Source organism: Harpegnathos saltator, unplaced genomic scaffold (assembly GCF_003227715.2).
Source record: "Harpegnathos saltator strain DR-91 unplaced genomic scaffold, Hsal_v8.6 scaffold114, whole genome shotgun sequence".
In the NCBI taxonomy this organism is placed as follows: Eukaryota; Metazoa; Arthropoda; class Insecta; order Hymenoptera; family Formicidae; genus Harpegnathos; species Harpegnathos saltator.
In genome coordinates, this window is record NW_020229889.1 from 471,452 (window position 1) to 492,534 (window position 21,083).

The 21,083-nt window shown below is 38.2% G+C and overlaps 1 protein-coding gene across 17 annotated transcripts; it reads left to right on the forward strand.

Moving 5' to 3' along the window:
* Window positions 1-135: 135 nt before the first annotated feature.
* B52 (serine and arginine rich splicing factor B52) lies at window positions 136-12,765 on the forward strand. 17 transcript variants are annotated; one of them, XM_011154463.3, is made up of 12 exons: window positions 149-341; window positions 1,480-1,606; window positions 2,747-2,817; window positions 4,737-4,832; window positions 5,537-5,560; window positions 5,711-5,767; window positions 5,992-6,061; window positions 10,199-10,272; window positions 10,526-10,744; window positions 11,193-11,318; window positions 11,744-11,806; window positions 11,941-12,765. In XM_011154463.3, exons 2-12 carry the CDS (start codon window positions 1,481-1,483, stop codon window positions 12,080-12,082), a joined length of 1,068 nt encoding a protein of 355 aa, XP_011152765.1. In that variant the 5' UTR covers window positions 149-341; window position 1,480; the 3' UTR covers window positions 12,083-12,765. The 17 variants fall into 17 exon arrangements, with proteins under 17 accessions (XP_025157776.1, XP_025157782.1, XP_011152767.1 ...); XM_025301955.1 differs by lacking the exons at window positions 1,480-1,606; window positions 4,737-4,832 and adding exons at window positions 1,322-1,445; window positions 4,627-4,707 and having other exon boundaries at window positions 150-341; window positions 11,684-11,806; XM_011154456.2 differs by lacking the exon at window positions 1,480-1,606 and adding an exon at window positions 1,322-1,445 and having other exon boundaries at window positions 150-341; window positions 11,684-11,806.
* Window positions 12,766-21,083: the final 8,318 nt, after the last annotated feature.

Here is a 21,083-nt window from a genome sequence, read left to right on the forward strand (position 1 = left end):
TTACGAGAGAAATCTGTCCGCAGAGATACGCATCGATATCGTTCCTTCCGTCGTATAGTCACGACATTGACTCAGGTGGCGTCTGACGTCGAGACTATGGCGGAGTCCCTGCGCGCAGTCGTGTGAACCTTCATCGCGTATCCCTCCATTTCCGTTGTACTCACGAGCCATTTTGGTTGCGCGGTGACATCGTTCACTTCGTCTACCAATTTCGTTAGCAACGCTTCGTGACAGAGAGAGAGAGAGAGAGAGAGAGAAAGAGAGAGAGAGAGAGAGAGAGCGAACGAGCGCTTGTACGTTCAGTAGTGATCGAGGTGATCGGCGTTGCCGCTTACGTCCAGGTGAGGAAATTAAGCATTCGTTTTGTCTTCTCTATCAGCATTATATAAACTACCGTAGAGAAGTGCGAGCTAAGGGACGAAAATAAAAAAAATTCATCGTAGCAAGTCAGCTTTCGCTCGTATTCCACCAGCTTTCGAGAAGACTGAGTGCGACACACGCGCCCGTATTATTTTGATAATGTCATAGATTTTTTCGAGGAAAAATGGAGCTCCCGCACCTTGCATAATTGCTCGTAATTTCGCGTCGGAAGCATCTGCACTAGAAACGCGAGTCACTCTTCTTCGCGGCCATTACGGGACCCACGGGATTGCCTCGCGACGCAATTAATCAACGTGCTCTCGTATCGATCGCCAATCCCCGACGCTCGTCACGGCCGGCGCCATCGAAAATTCTGGAAGGTCCGAACATCCTTTGTTGCTCAACAGCGCAGCGAGAGCTTTCGCATTCTTCCTTTTCCTTTGGAATTACACGCGCACACGAGCTTCGCATACATCGACCATTTTGCGGCATAACGGCGCGTGTGAAGGTCGTTCGATAAGACACGGTACTGCGCGTTTCAGGACACGCGTCTTCACACTGCGACGCATTTTCCACGTATTGTTGAAAGTCTAGATACTTCTGAGCGCTTTGTTTCACCGTATAAGACAAAACGGGTAATTAACGGGCAATGCTTTGTATACAGTGCGTCGTACGTAATGACTCGTAAAGAAAATTGTATCAGTATTGCTAACGTACTGTTGTTTAAATAAAGGGGTATACTTGAATCTCATGTTTGTGTTACTTATTCGGACAACGGAGAGTTTCTATTTACACCGCGCACGAACGCCGTTAAAAATTGCTATTCAAGTTTTCAAGTAAATTCAGATTCATTTACGTCTCGGTTAGATTTTCATAAGCTCACGATTCTTTTATGTTGTGACTAAGCGGCGGATTCCTTAGGTAGCTCGTTATGTAAGGTGTTTTTATATTTTCCTTTAAGAATGAGCACCCGAGTATTCGTTGGTGGATTAACATACCGGGTGAGAGAGCGCGATCTCGAGAAGTTCTTCCGGAAATATGGTAGAATCAAGGAGGTCGCTATGAAGAATGGATTTGCCTTTGTGGTAAGTCTAATGTGGTTTAATTGTTTTTTTACAGTATGGTAGGGACAAGAGTCTATGTCGGTGGGCTTCCGTATGGGACCAGGGAAAGAGACCTTGAGAGATTTTTCAGAGGCTACGGTCGTTTCCGTGATGTTCTCATCAAGAATGGTTACGGCTTTGTTGTAAGTATTTGTAATCTGCTGTAAATAAACCTACAATAACACTTCGCATTGCTCAATTTGGTCCCATGATAATCTCGATTAGTTCATAGCTTAACACTGCTTGCAATTTCTTGTTTTCAAGAGCAGCTGTCTGTAACCGATATACTCTTAGAATTAAGTGCTGAAACAAGTTGCAATACTCTCTTAGCTTTGTTTCGTTGTTACTTACAGTTTTACATGCTTCTGGAATTTTGTTTTCTCTTTTGTATATAAAAGCATATGCATAGACACATATGAAGTGTTGAGTGCATGTGAATAAATAAGATTGTTTCCCTTCGCCATATCTTATCGTGATAAATTATATTTAGTTACTGCAAGCCTTCATGTCGATGTAACATTACAGTCGTAAGTTGACAAATTTCACACTTGTGAAAGAATAGTCCATTCTATTTTTAACTATCATGATTTGGACCGAAATGGGTAGGCTGCAATGTGTTAAAATTGCAAACGTAACTCTATTACCTGAGTTGACCTGACCTGAGCCCTGAGCACATTGGCTGCGGCTGTTTAGAGGAGCTGTGTGCTGCTTATCCGTCGATTATTCTGCAAAAACTTTGTAAGTTATGTATAACCAAGGGAAAGGAATTCTTTATAACGAGGCCCATACATTACAAAATAATCATCTCTATCAGTAACTCAAGCACCTATATCGATTCAAGTTTTGCACTTATTGCTTGATAATATATAATTATACATACATGTTTATATATTTATTTGTTATATTAAACAATGATATATTCTATCTTGAAATTTTTGCAGGATACAAGTGAAGAGAATACATGAAATGATTCTAGAAAATCGCGAATGTATTGAAACCTTGTTACCGCCGTGGAGATTTTATTAATACCATTAACACTCTTTACATGTCTACACCTTATAAATAACTCCTCAATAATATTTAAAACGTGAACCTAGAAAAAGATCTTTTTTACAACATACCGACCGATATTCGAAATTATCTTCCGTAAAAATTACCAATTGTAGATATCGAATGTTATTCTTAAAAGTCTCTTATTGCAGTAGAAGTAGCTTAAAAAGTAGAAAACTAATAAACGAAACCACATTTCGTGCTAGTTGATACCGGAAAAATTCTTTTTGCAGGAATTTGATGACTACAGAGACGCCGACGATGCCGTGTACGAACTCAACGGGAAGGAGCTTCTAGGGGAAAGGTAATGCGATTCTGTCTTATATAATGTATATGTGTTCTTTGAAACATACGTGTACTGAGCGACCACATTAGGCGTATGACGGAATGGTATAGGTAGCATGTTTTTTTGCATGACTGAATAGTTCTTACATACAATTCATTTAGTATGTGAATTGATTACTTCGATCACGCTGTTTGAACTTTATCATAATTATAATATTATTGGTACTGGGGGTACACTCTGCTTAAGAGCAAACGAATTTTATGCATCATAATTCATCATGCTAACACATAGAGTCAATTAAAAATTTATCCAAATCAACTAGTAGTGCATTATAGATATAGTTCCTTTTTACAGTGTTCGAAACTACTTGTGAAATAATCAATGATGTTAAAAAAAAAAAGTGTCGGTTGATCAATGATCAATTTTTTGACTTGACTCTGTTATCAGTAGCAAACTCGGAAAGATATTTTTCATCTAGAAGAAGCAAAAAAAATAGGGAAAATAGGAAAGTTGAGCTTATATGATTAACTTGCTGCTATTAAGATTAACGAAAGTTATTTATTAAAGTGTCTAATATACCTTAATATAGTTAATTTATAACAGTTCTTTTTTCAGCGGCGTTCTTATACGATATTTATTGTAGAATTATATATGTAATATTCTCCCATATTCTAGAATTGTCCTATATCTCCTTTATTTTTATCTCTTGTTATCTTAAGTAAACACAGTTCAATGTCGACTTTACGTTACTTCGATCGATTCTGTCTCTAACAGATTGATATATGAGAAGCAATAGCATTGAGATAACTTAACCAAGGAGTTACCGTATCCGCGTGTATTGTTTGAAATATCTTGATGAAAATTTTGGAAATATTTCTTTACCGTATGTTTATCTCCATTTTTTATTTATTTATTTATTTTTTTTCTTTTGGGAATTTATGTAAGTGTGTCGATAATATTAATAATCTCTGAGCAATGCTGACGAAAATGTGATTGAACGAAAATGTTCTCAACGCTCTAATCGCATTATGTTTCAACCTGTACCAGTAATATTATCCGCTGTTGCTTCTGTATAATTAAAGACAAATGCACAAGTATTTGTTGGCATTGAACGGGTGCTCCGTTAATGCTGTTAACCTTGCGTTTTTAGTAAACGGTGTCTGTCCTCCAAATTAATGATCGGACTTTTATCGTGACAAAAAAGTGCATCTTAAAAAACCGTTGCGACTTACCGCCATTTTGAACTACTTCCATCAATTCCCCGATTAGAGAACAATCGCCAAAGTAAATGTAATAATGTCTGCGTCATGGCGAGATGTATATTGCTTCTTTTATTACGAAAGAACATCCGATCCATGTGCTTTTTCATAATTTCATCGCGTGATCCTGTCTAACATCTGTGTCTGGTATTGTGTGGTATTTTAAAATGAAAAAAGAGAGATAGTGGTGGAACAAAGAAACTAGAAAGGAAATTTGAAATAATCACAAGGATCACTCTATAGAGACTTAATTACGAAAAAGCTGATGGACGTGATGAAGAAAGAAAATTAGCTCGGTCATAAGTAGCGTTGTAAGAGAGGCATCTAGAATATATAGGGGACGAGGACGAATCGTGACAGAGGGAGTGAAAGAAAGAGATAGGGGACAGCGCCTCAGAGAGCGAAAGAGAGAAACCGGACGATAGAGATACTGAGAAAGAGAGAGAGAACGGATGATATTTGAACGGATTTCGGGAGGAGGCTGAGGAATGGAAGGAAAAGGAAGGAAGCAGCATTAGAGTAAGAATTAGTCGAGGACTTAGGCGGGGTTTTGTTGGGTGTGTTTCAGAGTGGCGGTGGAGATAGCACGGGGTGTTTCAGGGAGGCGAGGCGACCGTGGCTACGGACGCTCACGCTCCTGGAGAGACAAGTAAGCATATCCAATGTGTCTTGTTACAGAATTACTGTAGAGAGGGCCCGGGGGACACCTAGGGGTAGTGACCAGTGGCGCTATGGTGACTCCCGTGGTGGTTATGGGGACTCGAGGCGATCTGCGTAAGACACGCTATCCTTTTTTTTATTTTATCAGAGCGATCATTATCCCCTCCTCCCCTGCAGGCAGTCGGCTAGGGATGTGCGAAATCTAAACGATCGATTTGCTTATTTATTTATTTATTCGATTACCCGCCGTTTATTTGAATGTTTTCTTTCGTTTTATATGAATGTTTCTCTTGTTTCTGTTTCTCGTTTTTTCTTTTCTCTCTCTTTTTTTTTCTTTTTTTTTCCGTTTTCTCTTAATTTCACTTGTTACCTCTTGATTTACCTTTGTTCCCCCCCTTTTTTTTTTTTTCCCCCTTCGAAGTGCTCGATTTCGCACATCGTCCGCTCAGGGAAGAACGTAACCTTGGATATGATAAGCTCTAGTGTAGAGAGCGTAGTGACGAGTGATAAAATTCGTGTTGCAAGCTTCATTTGTGTTCGCGCGTACGAAAACGTTAGTAGAGTAACGTATGTTACCTTCTCTTGATTGGTTGTCTTGGATTTGGCTGCTCTCCCGAGTACGTCTCGAATTGTCGTCGTGTTTTTCGGAAAAGAGAAAAACAAAGAAAAAGAAATCGGACCGCGTCAATTAATGAACAATTGATAGTGAAAACGCCTAGTGAACACCCTCCCAGATATTATGTTTATTGCTGGTAGTTGAGATGTGTGGAGCGATGTAATTGGTGACTAATAGATGTGTGGTATTGTGTTTGTTACAGCCGAGACGATATGCGGCACGACAGGTACGCTATTGCTGCATTTTGAATAGATTTGATTCGATTGGAACAGGTGATTGATTGTGTGCCTGAGCAATGAGTGCAGATCTGTAGTTATTTGCTGAAGGTTTAACCGACGATCCGTTATTTCTGTTCACATGACATCCCTTTTTGCAGAGATAGTGTGAACAGAAACACGAGGACTGCATCTAGCTACAAGCAATCATTGCCCAGGTACATACATCCAATGTTACGCTCTAACGATTACTTACGAAACTTTACTTACACACTTTGTTGTCGTTATTGTTGTTATTGTTGTTGTAATATTGAATTATATTAAAGTTTTACGTTTTATCATACTTTCTTTTGCTACATTTAACGTAAAATCAGGTCCAAGACAAACCTGCTTGATTTAGAAACATACATGAGGATAATAGCCGGATTTTTTCCCATTCTAGATACGGACCACCAACACGTACAGAGTATCGGCTTACTGTGGAGAATCTGTCTAGCCGTGTCAGTTGGCAGGTAAGCGGCACATATATCTCGCTTCTTTTTTTTTTTACTTTTGCATTTTTACCGATTTCATATCTCAGTGAGTTTGATTACTAGTCGAGGTTCCAGAGCGAGTGAGAGAGAGAGAGAGAGAGTGAAAGAAAGAGAGAGCGAGAGAGAGAGAGAAAGTACGTACGTTGTTGTCGCACCGCTTTGATGGATTTTGCCGCGATTCTCTAAGTTTTAACGGGTTTTCGCGGTTTCCTCGTGACCAAATTTACGCGCACACGCGCGCACCCACGCTACGTACGGCGGCATTTTTTAACGATTTCCTTATCTTTGTTGTTTGATTCTCTTTCGTCTCATTTTATGTTCATTTACTCATAAAGAGAGCCCTGATTCGTAATCGGGAGATGTAACATTTTGATCAAGTAAGTCTATGGCAATGTCGAAGTCAAATTTCTTTATACGTACATAAAGTCACTTTTTATGAAAATCAAAAGAGGCAGAAAAAGAGAAAGGAAGAAAAGAGAGAAGCACGAAAGTGCTGCATATGGATGATGAGAAGATACGAGAACACGTATGAGATGCACAATCACGCATCACCATTCCCGAACACGAGGGACACGCGATAGCGAGAGGAATTTGGAGTATCAACGACCCATGATGGAACCAACGTAACGAGGAAAACCGCGACCGGACGTTGTGGACGAAGAGGTGCAAAGCGAAAGAAACGAAGCGACGGATACGGTGGTAATAATGGACTACAGAGAAGATAGAGACAAGGCAATAACGGATAAGCGCTAACGATGTGGGAAATACCAGGACGCAATAGACGAAAGCGTAGCGAAAAAAAAAGTATCCAAAGAGGTGCTCGAGCCGACGAGAGTCGAGAAACTAACGCAGAGACTACCTCGTGTGCATGTGGACCAAGTCTTACTTGATCAATTTACATTGCGTACATATATACATGCATATATATTTGTATATATTGAATATGATCTATATATCTATCGTTGCACTCTTTTCGGATGATTGGTTGTTGCCGTTTGACGATAAGATAACATTTTTCACTCCCGGTCGAGTCTCGATTGTCCTTCGACGTTACTTTTTCAATTTATTATTTCATTTACGTTCGCGCGAGCAGCAGTTTGAGAAAAAACGAAATAAAATTGATGTTCTTTCCGAAGAGTCATATCCTCTTCGCCGAGGAGGGGCGACCGGTAGGGCCGATAGACTGATGATGTGCGATGATAGAGAGATGACGATGCACGCGATGGGCCCGCCTTGAGGTCAAGTGGCACCAGGGTGGTTTCTGAGGTGTCCCGGGTGAGAGAGAGAGCCGCGTTGGCGCTGGGGTGTACACCTATCCACCACACCACCTATCTACCACCTGCTATCTACTACTCGCGCGCAGTGATACGTGGTGAATTCCCGGTGAAAATCCCAGTGATAGGTTGTCGTGCGCACGGGGCCCGATCCTCTCATCGTAATCACTGGGGGAGAAAAGTGAAACAAAGAAACCGAGAGAGAGGGAGAGAGAAAGAGAGAGAGAAAGAGAGAGAGAGAGGGAGAAAGAGAGAGAGAGATAGGGAGAGAGAGAGAGAGAGAGAGAGAGAAAGGGAGAAAGAGAGAATCTCAATCTACGCTATCAACACAACCCTCACCGCCTACTACTTTGTTCGCCTGGGAGAGATAATCATGTTTACCGACACTCATCACCACTGATACATCACTATCGTCGTCATCATCTCATCACCGCCACCTATCATAAAATCACCATCTTTATCATCATCTTCACCGCTACCTCCACTCTTAACCCTTGTTACAAAGTCGACATCGTTACAATTAGTACCTTCATTCTCATCAACCATCATCACCGTCACAATCCACTACATTTCCGTCCATCCATCACTTCATCGTGACCGTCACTGCTACTGGTACATCATCGACCTAGCCATCTAGTAAGTCAGGCAGCGGCCACCCATGAGAGGGCATACGCGGGCCGAAACCCGAACCATCCGCGACTACGCCACACAGAATCCGTTCGACCCGACCAAGCGCCGTGTGCCTGGCCTTTCTCTCTGTCCGTAAGCAAGGTGGTGCCTGGGCCCAAGGTAAATGCGTCACCTTAACCGAGTGTACTCTTTAGATATACACATATCTCTATTATATAACTATATACACTTAAACATGTCTTGTTCACATATGTATACTATATATTTATATATATCTCTATTTTATATCTCATTATACTCTTGATACTGTGCACCATAGCTCAGGGGCGTCGTTGCGTATATGTCGAACCGTTGAGATGTCTTACGTAACCCGAAGCCGTGCACGCTAACGAGACTAGCGACTAATAAGTGAAGCCAGTACTGGAGAGAGATAGAGTACCTCTTTTATAGTGATATTGTTCCTGTGCTCGAAATTAGGCATCCATATGTCACTCATTAATAACGCGTTATCGATGCCACTTTTCTTTTGTTCTTTGCAACTACTGTCAACTTGCAGTCACACGTCGTGTACGTTTGTCCTTTGCTGATGGACTGCCTCTTCCGTTTGATTTTATCTTATAGAGGCCAACTTTTCTTTATGCAAGGCAATTATATCTCATTACAAAACTGTCCTTTGGACATTTTTGTATAACAAACGAGAGAAACGAAATCTTTCCAAAGGGAATGGCGCAGGTGACTGGGAATCGCCTTTCGACAATAGCATGCGCGAATATCGTTCGGGATCTTCTTTTTCTTTTTTTTTTTCTTTTTTCTTTTTTTTTTTCCTCTTATCGCGACGTAAAAACACTTGCGCTCGGACCTTGAGAGGCATCGGCGCGAATCGTAGAAAACACCACCGCCACCAAAGTGTCCCGGAGAATACGGAGACGTCTCTGTGCTCTCTCGTACTCGTGTAAGAAGAAACGGCATTATACAGGCACATCACCAACAAGTCCACGACACGAAAGTCGTACCTGGTTCCCACAGAGATACAAGCAGAGAGATCGCCCAGCGATGAATGAGCGCATACGGACCAAACAGACAATATCCACCTTCATTCGCCGATTAATGCCCCTCACGAGGAACGATCACGAAGTGTCCTTCAGACTCGAGCATGCGGAAGAGACTACGGAACGGAAAAAGAACGGACGACATGGAAGAAACGTAGCGCAACATTCAGAAAGAACATTTCCACGAAAGGAACGGGAGAACAACAGTCTCTCTGCCGCTTCTTCCCGCTATCTTCAGGATTTAGTTTATCAGCGTGTAACTGTTATTCTTTTCGCCTTAGTTTGATTTTCGCTTGTCTCTTATTCAACTTCGGACATTTTCCGTTTCATGTATAAGTCGTGTTTGGATAGATCCCTTCAAGATCTTGTGTATATCTTTTTTTGTACTCTTTGCATTTGTGTCTTAACGATTCTGTTGCACAAAATTCCAACTTTTCAAAAAGCACTGTTTATGAAATAATGTGTTAAATCCGGCAATGTCAAATACATATGGATGTATTTCTTTTATTAGATATTTTATACAGGTACTGCATATTATTAATTCTGTAATTCTATTGTGAGCCTCTTTGCAGAAGCGAATTTATTTCGAAAGTACATTACAAGTATCATCGCTTTATATCGTGCACGGGTTAACGATTATTGACAATGTTGAAAATTTGTCGTTCTGCAAAGTGGAGCGAGTTATGTATAAAATTGTAACTACACTTGTTTTGAGGATTGAATTGCATCAAAAGAAAGGTTGTATCAACAATAGATACTAAATTCGAGCACATACACATGTACACGCACGTACACACACACACGCATACACACACACACACACACACACACACACACACACACACACACACACACACACACACATACATTTCGTAATCTTAATGCTCAGCACCGAAGATACAAGGAGCAGATTTGTAGGCACTGTCGCCTCTTTTTCACAAAGAGTAGACGTTACATTACCTGCCGTAGGGAAAGACCGAAATAGGACATATATCGAGTGCACAGGATATATCTTAACCTGCGCGATATGTATCAGACTAGGGACACAGTGTAGTGAACTCCATACGTAACTACTAATTCTAAATTTATTGCATATTAATTCGTATATACCTTTAACCTCAATCGAGTCGAAATATTAATTCTTGGTCTTGTGTGATGTCCAGGATTTGAAGGATTACATGAGACAAGCTGGAGAAGTGACCTATGCAGATGCTCATAAGCAACGAAGGAACGAAGGGTAAGGAGAGACACACAACACACACACATACATACATACACTTGTTATTGGTGACGTTGGTTGTTACATGTGATTGAATAATTAGCCATTGTTAACGATTATTTTCCCATGTATAGTTGTAACAAACACGAACAACAGCTTTGGACAGTTCTACTCGCGGTTTTACTCGCGACGTCATAACGATGCAATGCGTATTATCCTCGTTCTGTGTTACCGTGTGAATTTTACGCGACTAAAATTCGTGATGTTGCAGAGTTGTTGAGTTCGCGACATACTCCGACTTGAAGAACGCTATCGATAAATTGGATGACACCGAACTGAACGGACGCAGGATTAGACTCATCGAAGACAAGAGACGTGGCCGTCGATCGAGATCGTCTAGCTCGAGATCACGCTCACGATCTCGATCAAGATCTCGTCGTCGGTCGCGTTCCCGCTCAAGGTATAATCGTCGTTCTCGATCCCGATCAAGGTACTGTCGGGGCGACATTTCGTCACCTATTCTTTTTTATATTATGATTTACTTCGTTCGTATATAATTGTCTATATAACGTGTTTGCTTTGCAATCTGTTTGTGCAATTTGTTTAATATCGATTATCACTTCTATTAACGCACATTTCAAATTGTTTCTGTCATTTTGTTCACTTTTATAATTTTCTCTTTTACAAGTGTTAACGGGATAATTTTATTACCGTTCAAGATATTAGATGTATTTCTCCTTGTTACAAGTTGTGAGTCACACGGTTGTATGCTTTCGTTTCTTTTATTTTCTTTTTATTTGACAATGCAATGAAAATTTAAAATCTTGCGTACACTCTATCGCAAAATCTATCCTTTGGCCTTTGAAGAGATAGTTTTGCGACAAATTACTTCAAACTACCAAGTACATCTTCATCGCTCGTTGGCGTTTTTATCGCAGAAGTCGCCGTAGTTCCCGTAGCCGCAGCCGTCGCAGTAGCCGTTCCAAATCAAGAGCACATTCGAAGTCCAAATCCAAGTCTAAATCCAAATCTCCGGAACGCAGCCGCTCACGTTCCAAATCCAAGTGAGTAACCTCCATACCTCGTCTCTACCTAGGATCACCTTTCTTACGCCACATTTATTTCGTCATTTAGCCGTTTCGTTCCCACTCATAGTTACATATATTTGTTTCGTTTGTTTTGTATTTTTTTCTTGCGCAATTATCGATCGTCACGATCAACGTACACTCTCTCATTCCCATTTGTTGTTACATTGGCAGTGTTTTTGGGCTGGCCACGTGCCTTGAGCTCTCACGCTTGATCACGCTTACACGCGATCACTCACTCACCGCGCGCGCTTGGAAAATAAAACAAAAAAAAAAGCGAGTTTCTTTGTATTTAGTCGTTCTACTTTTTTGTCCCCCTTTCATTTTGAACTATAATTTTGCAGATCAAGAGACCGCTCAAAGTCGAAATCTAAGTCAAAGTCCAAATCCAGATCTCGTTCTAGGTCCAAGGCTGAGAGGTCAAAGTCCAGGTCGCAGTCCAAATCCAAAGCCAAGTCTCCCTCAAAGTGAGTTCCTATCGGCGAGTTTACGGCTTTGTTCTCTCTGATCGAAATACTTGGCGCAAGAAAAATAAATCGTCTATCGGCGAAGTCGCGAACGAACTCCTAATCGCTCTCCTCTTTTCTCTTTATCGTTTTAGGGATAGATCGAGCCGCGAGCGCTCACGAGGTGACAGATCTAGGTCACGATCGGGAAGCAAGCACAGCAAGAGCCGTAGTCGTTCCCGTTCACCTATGAATGGTGACAAGTCACCGGAGAGCAGCAAACAGAAAGCAGACTGAGCGAAAAGGACACATTTTGACACTTGATGAATTTCGATTTATATTCACTGTAAAAAAAAAAAAAAGTAAACTCTATACTCAAAATATATCTGTAAGTTAGAGATTTCACGCTGTAAAGTGCTTCTTGAACCACTATGTTCTAACTTTATGGTAGAAATTGAATCTGTTGGACTTGGTTTGGTTATCGAGAAAAAGTGATTCTTGTACCGTTGAGTTCAGTATATCTATATTCAATGATTATCTTGTCATTTGCTATTTTAAGTAAACTATACATCGGAATATATATCTTATATGTTCCAAAAGTTTTTAAAAAGCAAAGTTGAAAAAATTTGATAGGAATGAAATTATTCAGAAATAAAATGCTGATTTGCTTTAGTGTAAGCTCTTTTATCGACAGTGAAATATATCTTAATATCAAATTTAACACGTGTCTCATTGTGATATCAAATTTTGTTAAGATTTTGAAAAATAAATGCAAATTCATCAGGAGAAAACTTGTCGTACGAGTATGTTTTTATGCGAAGATATATTCGAGATTTGCAGGTTTGATGAAAGCGTAAACAATTGCTCCGTATCTTGTATCTGTGGTTCGAAAAGCATTTAAATACGTGAATTGCTTAAGTTGTATCATGAAAAGAAGTAAGAATAAAGTAAAAAACCAAGGGATAAGTTGATTCAAATTAGCAATGATTATTAATTAATAAGGATTATTAATTATTAAGGAAATTCGATTCTTGTATCATCTTCGAGTTACGTCGTGTCGTCATAAAATTTCGGTATCAGGTATATTCAAACATTTAATGGATCTCTACTTATATTTATGTAATATTGCAAAAAATAAACTTTCTATCTGATTATATAGATAAAAATTAAATCACTTGGATCTGTAAGATACTTTTTAAATCAGTTTTTTATATCATATATTTTTAGCAAAACTATAGACTTGAATATTCTCCATGTTTATAACAGAGTAAAAGTTTAATTTGTCCTAGAAATATTTTATTTTAAAGTAAAAAGTATGCGCGTTGGAGAAGCGTTGCAGCTGCTCAGGCCAGCGATCATGAATCTTTTCCCTAGCGTGTGAACTAGTGAAGAGTGAAAGTGAATTTTGTGAATTAGTGAAAAATGAAAAATTTCATATGAATTTGTGAAAATTGAAACATTTCACACGACAATTTAGTCGTTCAACATGGCGGTTGCAATCTAGAGAATTCTTAATGAATATCAAACAAATCAAAATGATCAAAATAATAATGTCTTTGTGGTCCGAAGGATATTACGTGCAAAATCCGTTTGATATAACATCTAAAGAAAATGTTTCAAAATATGTATATACAGGTACAGGTAATATAAACCTTATGCACCGATGAGATATACTACAAAGACTGATGGCCTTACGGAATTTAGCGTACCAGAGAAATTTCCCTGGTGAGGCACCCGGGCGAAAGAGACCGTCTCGCATTTAGCGCAGTAAAATTTAATGGAAACTAATACTTTTCAGTCCTTTTCTTCGGATCAAAAAGATTCAGAATTCAGACATATTCAAAATGTCAATACTTTTTAATACGTTTCAATTCGACATTTTATACAGGGAAGCAGGACGAAGGGAATGAGATGCGGGCAACGATACATCATGCGTCTCCAGACGTGTCAAATCGTTTATTATAGAGGAGACTTTGATACGGCAACATGTATGAAAGAGTAAATCAGTACCGAAATCGAAGACCGATCAATATCTAACTTATTCATCAAATTAACTCGGATAAACGAACGATTCGTATCAATTTTTCTCTTATAGAAAAATGAAAGAGTAAATCAATACCGAAAATTGAATATCGATCAATACCGATAAATCAACATCAGAAAATTGTCCACATGCAATTACAATTTGTTCTTATTTTTTAGGTACTTACCCCTCTAATGTACTCAACAAATTAACTTGAATAAACGAATGATTCGTATCAATTTTTCTTCTCTTATAAAGAAATGAAAGAATAAATCAGTACCGAAAATTGAAGACCAAAATATTTAATTGTATGTATATTTTATTGATTCCCCTGGCGGGGTTGCAAATTCCAATATAATCTCTCCTTACTTCCTATTACGCTCGCCCCTATCCCCTCGCACACACACACACACACACACACTCCCATCCTCCGCCCCTCCTTAAATCTACTTTACAAATATCTTACATCTATCCGCTCGCTTATCTCTTATAATTAATTGTTCGCTTATCATCTATTCTTATATATATGTATATATCTATATTTCTATGCCGCTGTTACTCCTATAATTCTTATTTCCTACCGCCGATTTTCGCTTTCCTCCATTCATTCCATTCCTTCACACTTTCTCCCTCGCCCTCTTTCTCATCCTTTTAATCCTTCTCGTCCTCCTCGCCCCCTCCACTCCTCCACCTCTCCCTCCCCCTCTCCAAGCAACCTTTCTACCACCTATTCCCATCCCTCTCCCCCCCATCGTGCACGTTCAATATTTAATTTATTCATCAAATTAAACGCGGATAAATGAACGATCCGTATTAATTTTCTGTTTTCTTATAGAGAAATGAAAGAGTAAATCAATACCGAAAATCGAATATCGATTAATACCATAAATCAGTGTCAAAAAATTGCACACGTGCAATGACAATTTGTTCTTATTTTTCAGGTACATACCCCTTTAATCTTATTCAACAAATTATCTCAGATAAACGAACGATTCGTATTAATTTTTCTTGTCTTATAAAAAAATGAGAAAATAAATCAGTACCGAAAATCGAAGACCGTTCAATATCTAATTTTTTCATCAAATTAACGCGGATGAATGAACAAAATACGTTTGAATTTTTTCTTTTCTCATAGAAAAATGAAAGGAGAAATCAGTACCGAAAATCAAATACCGATCAATATCGAATTTATTCATCAAATTAACGTGGATAAACAAACGATTTGTATCAATCTTTTTTTCTTTTATAGAGAAATCAAAGACTAAATCAGTATCGAAAACCGGATATTGATCAATACTATAAATCAGCGTTAGAAAATTGTCTAAGTGCAATGACAAGTTGTTTTCATCTTGCAGGTACTTACCCTACTAATTTACTCAACAAATTAAGTCCGATAAAAGAAAGATTCGTATCAATTTTTATTCTCTTATAAAGAAATTAGAGAATTAGTACCGAGAATAGAAGACCGATCAATATTTAATTTATTCATCAAAATAACGCGGATAAATGAACGATTCGTATTAATTTTCTGTTTTCTTATAGAAAAATGAAAGAGTAAATCAGTACCGAAAATCGAATATCCATTAATACCATAAATCAGTGTCAGAAAATTGTCCAAGTGCAATGACAATTTGTTCTCATTTTTTAAGTACTTACACCTCTAATCTTATTCAACAAATTAACTTGGATAAACGAACGATATCAGTTTTTTTTGTCTTTTAAAAGAATGAGGAAATAAATCAGTACCGAAAACCGAATATCAATTAATACCACAAATCAGTGTCAGAAAATTGTCCAAGTGCAATGACAATTTGTTCTCATTTTTCAGGTACTTACCCCTTCAATTTTATTCAACAAATTAACTCGGATAAACGAATTATTCGTATCAATTTCTCTTGTCTTATAAAGAAATGAGAGAATAAATTAGTACCGAAAATTGAAGACCGATCAATATTTAATTTATTCATCAAATTAACGCGGATAAATGAACGATTCGTATAAATTTTTTTTCTTATAGAGAAATGAAAGAGTAAATCAGTACCGAAAATCGAATACCGATTAATAACATAAATCAGTGTCAAAAAATTGTCCAAGTGCAATGACAATTTGCTCTTATTTTTCAGGTACTTACCCCTTTAATCTTATTTAACAAATTAACTCGGATAAACGAATGATTCGTATCAATTTCTCTTGTCTTATAAAGAAATGAGAGAATAAATTAGTACCGAAAATTGAAGACCGATCAATATTTAATTTATTCATCAAATTAACGCGGATAAATGGACGATTCGTATAAATTTATTTTCTTATAGAAAAATGAAAGAGTAAATCAGTACCGAAAATCGAATATCCATTAATACCATAAATTAGTGTCAGAAAATTGTCCAAGTGCAATGACAATTTGTTCTCATTTTTCAGGTACTTACCCCTTTAATCTTATTTAACAAATTAACTCGGATAAACGACCGATTTGTATCAATTTTTCTTATCTTATAAAGAAACGAGAGAATAAATCAGTACCGAAAATTGAAGACCGATCAGTATTTATTTTATTCATCAAATTAACGCGGATAAATGGACGATTCGTATGAATTTTTTTTCTTATAGAGAAATGAAAGAGTAAATCAGTACCGAAAATCGAATATCGATCAATACCATAAATCAGTGTCAAAAAATTGTCCAAGTGCTATGACAATTTGTTCTCATTTTTCAGGTACTTACCCCTTCAATTTTATTCAACAAATTAACTCGGATAAACGAATTATTCGTATCAATTTCTCTTGTCTTATAAAGAAATGAGAGAATAAATTAGTACCGAAAATTGAAGACCGATCAATATTTAATTTATTCATCAAATTAACGCGGATAAATGAACGATTCGTATAAATTTTTTTTCTTATAGAGAAATGAAAGAGTAAATCAGTACCGAAAATCGAATATCCATTAATAACATAAATCAGTGTCAAAAAATTGTCCAAGTGCAATGACAATTTGCTCTTATTTTTCAGGTACTTACCCCTTTAATCTTATTTAACAAATTAACTCGGATAAACGAATGATTCGTATCAATTTCTCTTGTCTTATAAAGAAATGAGAGAATAAATTAATACCGAAAATTGAAGACCGATCAATATTTAATTTATTCATCAAATTAACGCGGATAAATGGACGATTCGTATAAATTTATTTTCTTATAGAAAAATGAAAGAGTAAATCAGTACCGAAAATCGAATATCCATTAATACCATAAATCAGTGTCAAAAAATTGTCCAAATGCAATGACAATTGGTTCTTATTTTTCAGGTACTTAACCCTCTAATCTTATTTAACAAATTAACTCGGATAAACGAATGATTCGTATCAATTTTTTTGCCTTATAAAAAAATGAGAAAATAAATCAGTACCGAAAATCGAAGACTGATCAATACCATAAATCAATGTCAAGAAAATTGTCCAAGTGCAATGACAAGTTGTTTTCATCTTGCAGGTACTTACCCCACTAACTTACTCAACAAATTAAGTCGGATAAAAGGACGATTCGTATCAATTTTTATTCTCTTATAAAGAAATTAGAGAATCAGTCAGTACCGAAAATTGAAGACCGATCAATATTTAATTTATTCATCAAATTAACGCGGATAAATGATCGATTCGTATGAATTTTTTTTTCTTATAGAGAAATGAGAGAGTAAATCAGTACCGAAAATCGAATATCGATCAATACCGTAAATCAGTGTCAGAAAATTGTTCACGTACAATGACAATTTGTTCTCATTTTTCAGGTATTTATCTCTCTAATTTACTCAACAAATTAACTCGAATAAACGGACGATCCGTATCAATTTTTCTTGTCTTATAAAGAAATGAGAGATTAAATCAGTACTGAAAATTGAAGACCGATCAATATTTAATTTATTCATCAAATTAACACGTATAAATGAACGAGTCGTATCAATTTTCTTTTCTTGTAGAGTAATGAAAGAATAAATCAGTACCGAAAATCGAATATCGATCAATACCAGAAATCAGTGTCAGAAGATTGTCCAAGTGCAATGACAATTCGTTCTCATTCCCGAGTCTTTCCCGAGTCGAAATATTAATTCTATATTGATCCTGCAAATTGCATCCAATTTGAAAAATCAATGCAGAATATCTAGATGCGCAATAGTGAACAAGCTTTGTCCTACCTGAACGTCTGGCTACTCTCGCAGTCTCGCCCATGATGAGTCTTCAACAGCGACGTATTCCGCAGTTATTTAATATTCGTTTATCTCGATAATGTATATGTACTTAATCCTTATATTCTTAATTTAAATGAGCAATTTTTGTTGATGTCGATTATATATTCGCTTAACAGCGTAAGAAAGAGACCAAAGATAAAAACGTAAATAGAACTGCCTTTGTTAGAACTGCGCGTGAGATAAATATATAAGGATTAAATAATCATATAAGAATTAGAGGAAATGGGAGATGAAAAACACTTTTTATTCTCATCATTCTTAAAGTTCTTTTTTCCTTTTCTTTTTCTCTTCTTTTTCTTTTCTTTTTTCTAATGAGAATGATGAGAATTGTAGCTCTCAAAAGAGCTGAAGCTGCAAAAAGACAACGGTTATGTCTAATAATGCTGTTTCACTAATAGAGATTTTAATTCAGATTCGTACAATAAGAAAGATAAACAAGAATGAGAAACGGACATTCTAGCAGTTTCTAAACGAAAACAGCAATCTGAGCATTATTAGACGAATAAAAATCAACACTTGTAGAATTTATATCAGATTCTAAGATCAATATTCATAGTTTTTTAAATTATGTGCAATTTTTCATTGAGAACATAATTACAAATTTGTATTGATAAACCTTATGTTGCCTCAGCAACCTTGCTTGAATAGACATTCATATTTTATGTGAAAAGAAAAGTAGAACTCATGTTACGTGAAATTAGGTTAATCGGAGGAATAATCAAATCTCAAGCTATTTTATCATTTTTCAAAATATAAACTATGAACGCTGATCTAATTTCGACTCGGGTATGTCCTTACTTCGAGTAAGGTTCGTTAAAATCAGAAAAGTAATAATGCGTAATAATAATAACTCGAGGTACCTCGAATACCATGCATGATGTATCGCTGTCCTCGGCTACGTCTCTCGGCGCGCTCCAAGTCCCCTCTCCATCCTGACTTCTCGATCCGATGTCCTCCTTCTGGTCTCCGTCGCAGCACCCCCGGATACTCCATCGTAGCACTGGCGACGACACTGACTCTAGCTCTAACACTCGCGCAAGTAAGGTTCGGTCAAAAGAGAAACGCGTATTAACCGACACTCGTACTATTCTGCGTCGCGGTATGCGCGTCGTTCGTCGGCCCGAGGCGCAATGTCCTTTCCGCAATCACGGAGTCATATATAAGTGTACGAAAACAAACATTCGGGTAGGCACGGTTACCCCCCACCAGTCGCTGACCTTGCCGATCAGTGTTGATGCCTGCGTCGTCCGTTAGCTGAAAATCAAAACAACTCGTGTTTTCAAAGCATGTCTGTGAAAGACTCGCTTCAAACTTCACAATACTTATTTACGTCTGTTCCAAGAATCATATTACGCCGAATTCAAACTGTCTCTATTTTGACATGACATACACGAGATCTGCGATCGCATCATTGATCTTTCTTTGGACAAGAAAATTCTGAGAGGAACGCTGCTCGAGAATATCGCATTTTATGTTTCAGGTGTCTTGCAGATTATCGAATCCGATGTAACAGATCAGGGAAAGTATGAATGCGTCGCTATAAATAACACCGTGGGCACGGAGTACTCCAAGTCAATCACGTTATACGTGAAACATACGAATATTTAATTATTATTATTATATATTATAATAAAAATGTTGTCATATATGTATTAAACAAGTTTTAGTTCGATACAGTTTTTGGTGCAGCCGCGCCAAAATTTTTTGTATTAAATATTTTTTATTGCATTGTTATAATAATTAATTTGTTACAATAACATACCAACATTCTCACCTTTTTATGCCTCTCTCTTTCACCCCTCTCGCCTGTTCCCACCCTCCCTCTCTCTCTCTCTCTCTCTCTCTCTCTCTCTCTCTCTCTCTCTCTCTCTCTCTCTCTCTCTCTGTCTCTCGCTCTCTCGCTCTCGCTCTCGCTCTCTCTCCCGTTCTCTCTCCCGTTCTCTCCCCCATTCTCTCTCCCGTTCTCTCTCCCGTTCTCTCTCCCGTTCTCTCTTCCGTTCTCTCTCTCTCTCTCTCTCTCTCTCTCTCTCTCTCTCTCTCTCTCTCTCGCTCTCTTTCTCTCTGTTACACACTTTCACCTCCTGTATTCTAGCAATATTCTTCTCTCTTTTACTCTCTATCGCTTGCTCACTCGCACTCGCTGTTCTTTGCTTCACCGCACTTTGCTTCAGCGCACCTCTGGTGTCGGAAAAACGAGATGCACAAATCCCCTCTCCTCGGCGGTCTAGCGTTTCTTTCTTATTACTTTCTTACTGAATCGTAATTTTCCGTAATTTGGACTTTGTCTTAAAATATATATACTTGGAAACAACATACACAAAACACTAGGACACTTTTCTTCCTATTTTTTAGGGCTGAATCGATTGGGACTAAAAAACGTCGATCGGTTCAGCCATTGCTGAGATATGAATATCTTACCTCGTTTCAACTCGCAGTTTCGCGTATAATAGGCACGGTGTGCCTCGCGCCGTTCGGGCGCAACTTCGTTGCGTTTGAATTTGGCGCGAGGCACTACCGTGCCTCTTGATACATATTTTTATTTTTCCTGCTCCTCCCCCCTTGCCTTTTTAGACCTACGGGCATAGTCTGGCATAGAGATGGCAACTGTGGACGTGGTTGCAGCACAGACATAAACCGCCTGAAAGTGGATGCAGCACGGACTTCCACCACATGCAGATTTTACCACCGAGACCTGAAAGTGGACGTAGCATCGTAGTTCCCTTCTCAAAATGGATGCAGATGGCGTCCTTTCCCAGTGCAGAAAATCGGTGTCGCGGAAAATGCCGTGTTGGCCGCGCTCTCAGGGGCTTATTCCGTACCTGCATATCGACAGTTGTCGGTGTCGTTAGCAGTTTTTGCGCAGCTTTTTTGTTATATTTGTTATATAAAACCTGCGCAATGCCGCTAATGACACCGACAACTGTCGATATGCAGGTACGATCATACAGCCCCTGGTATAATGATATTCTAAATTAGTTCTAAAATCTCCGCTACGAACCGCCACCAATCTCAAGGCAGATTCGGAGTCGTGGTG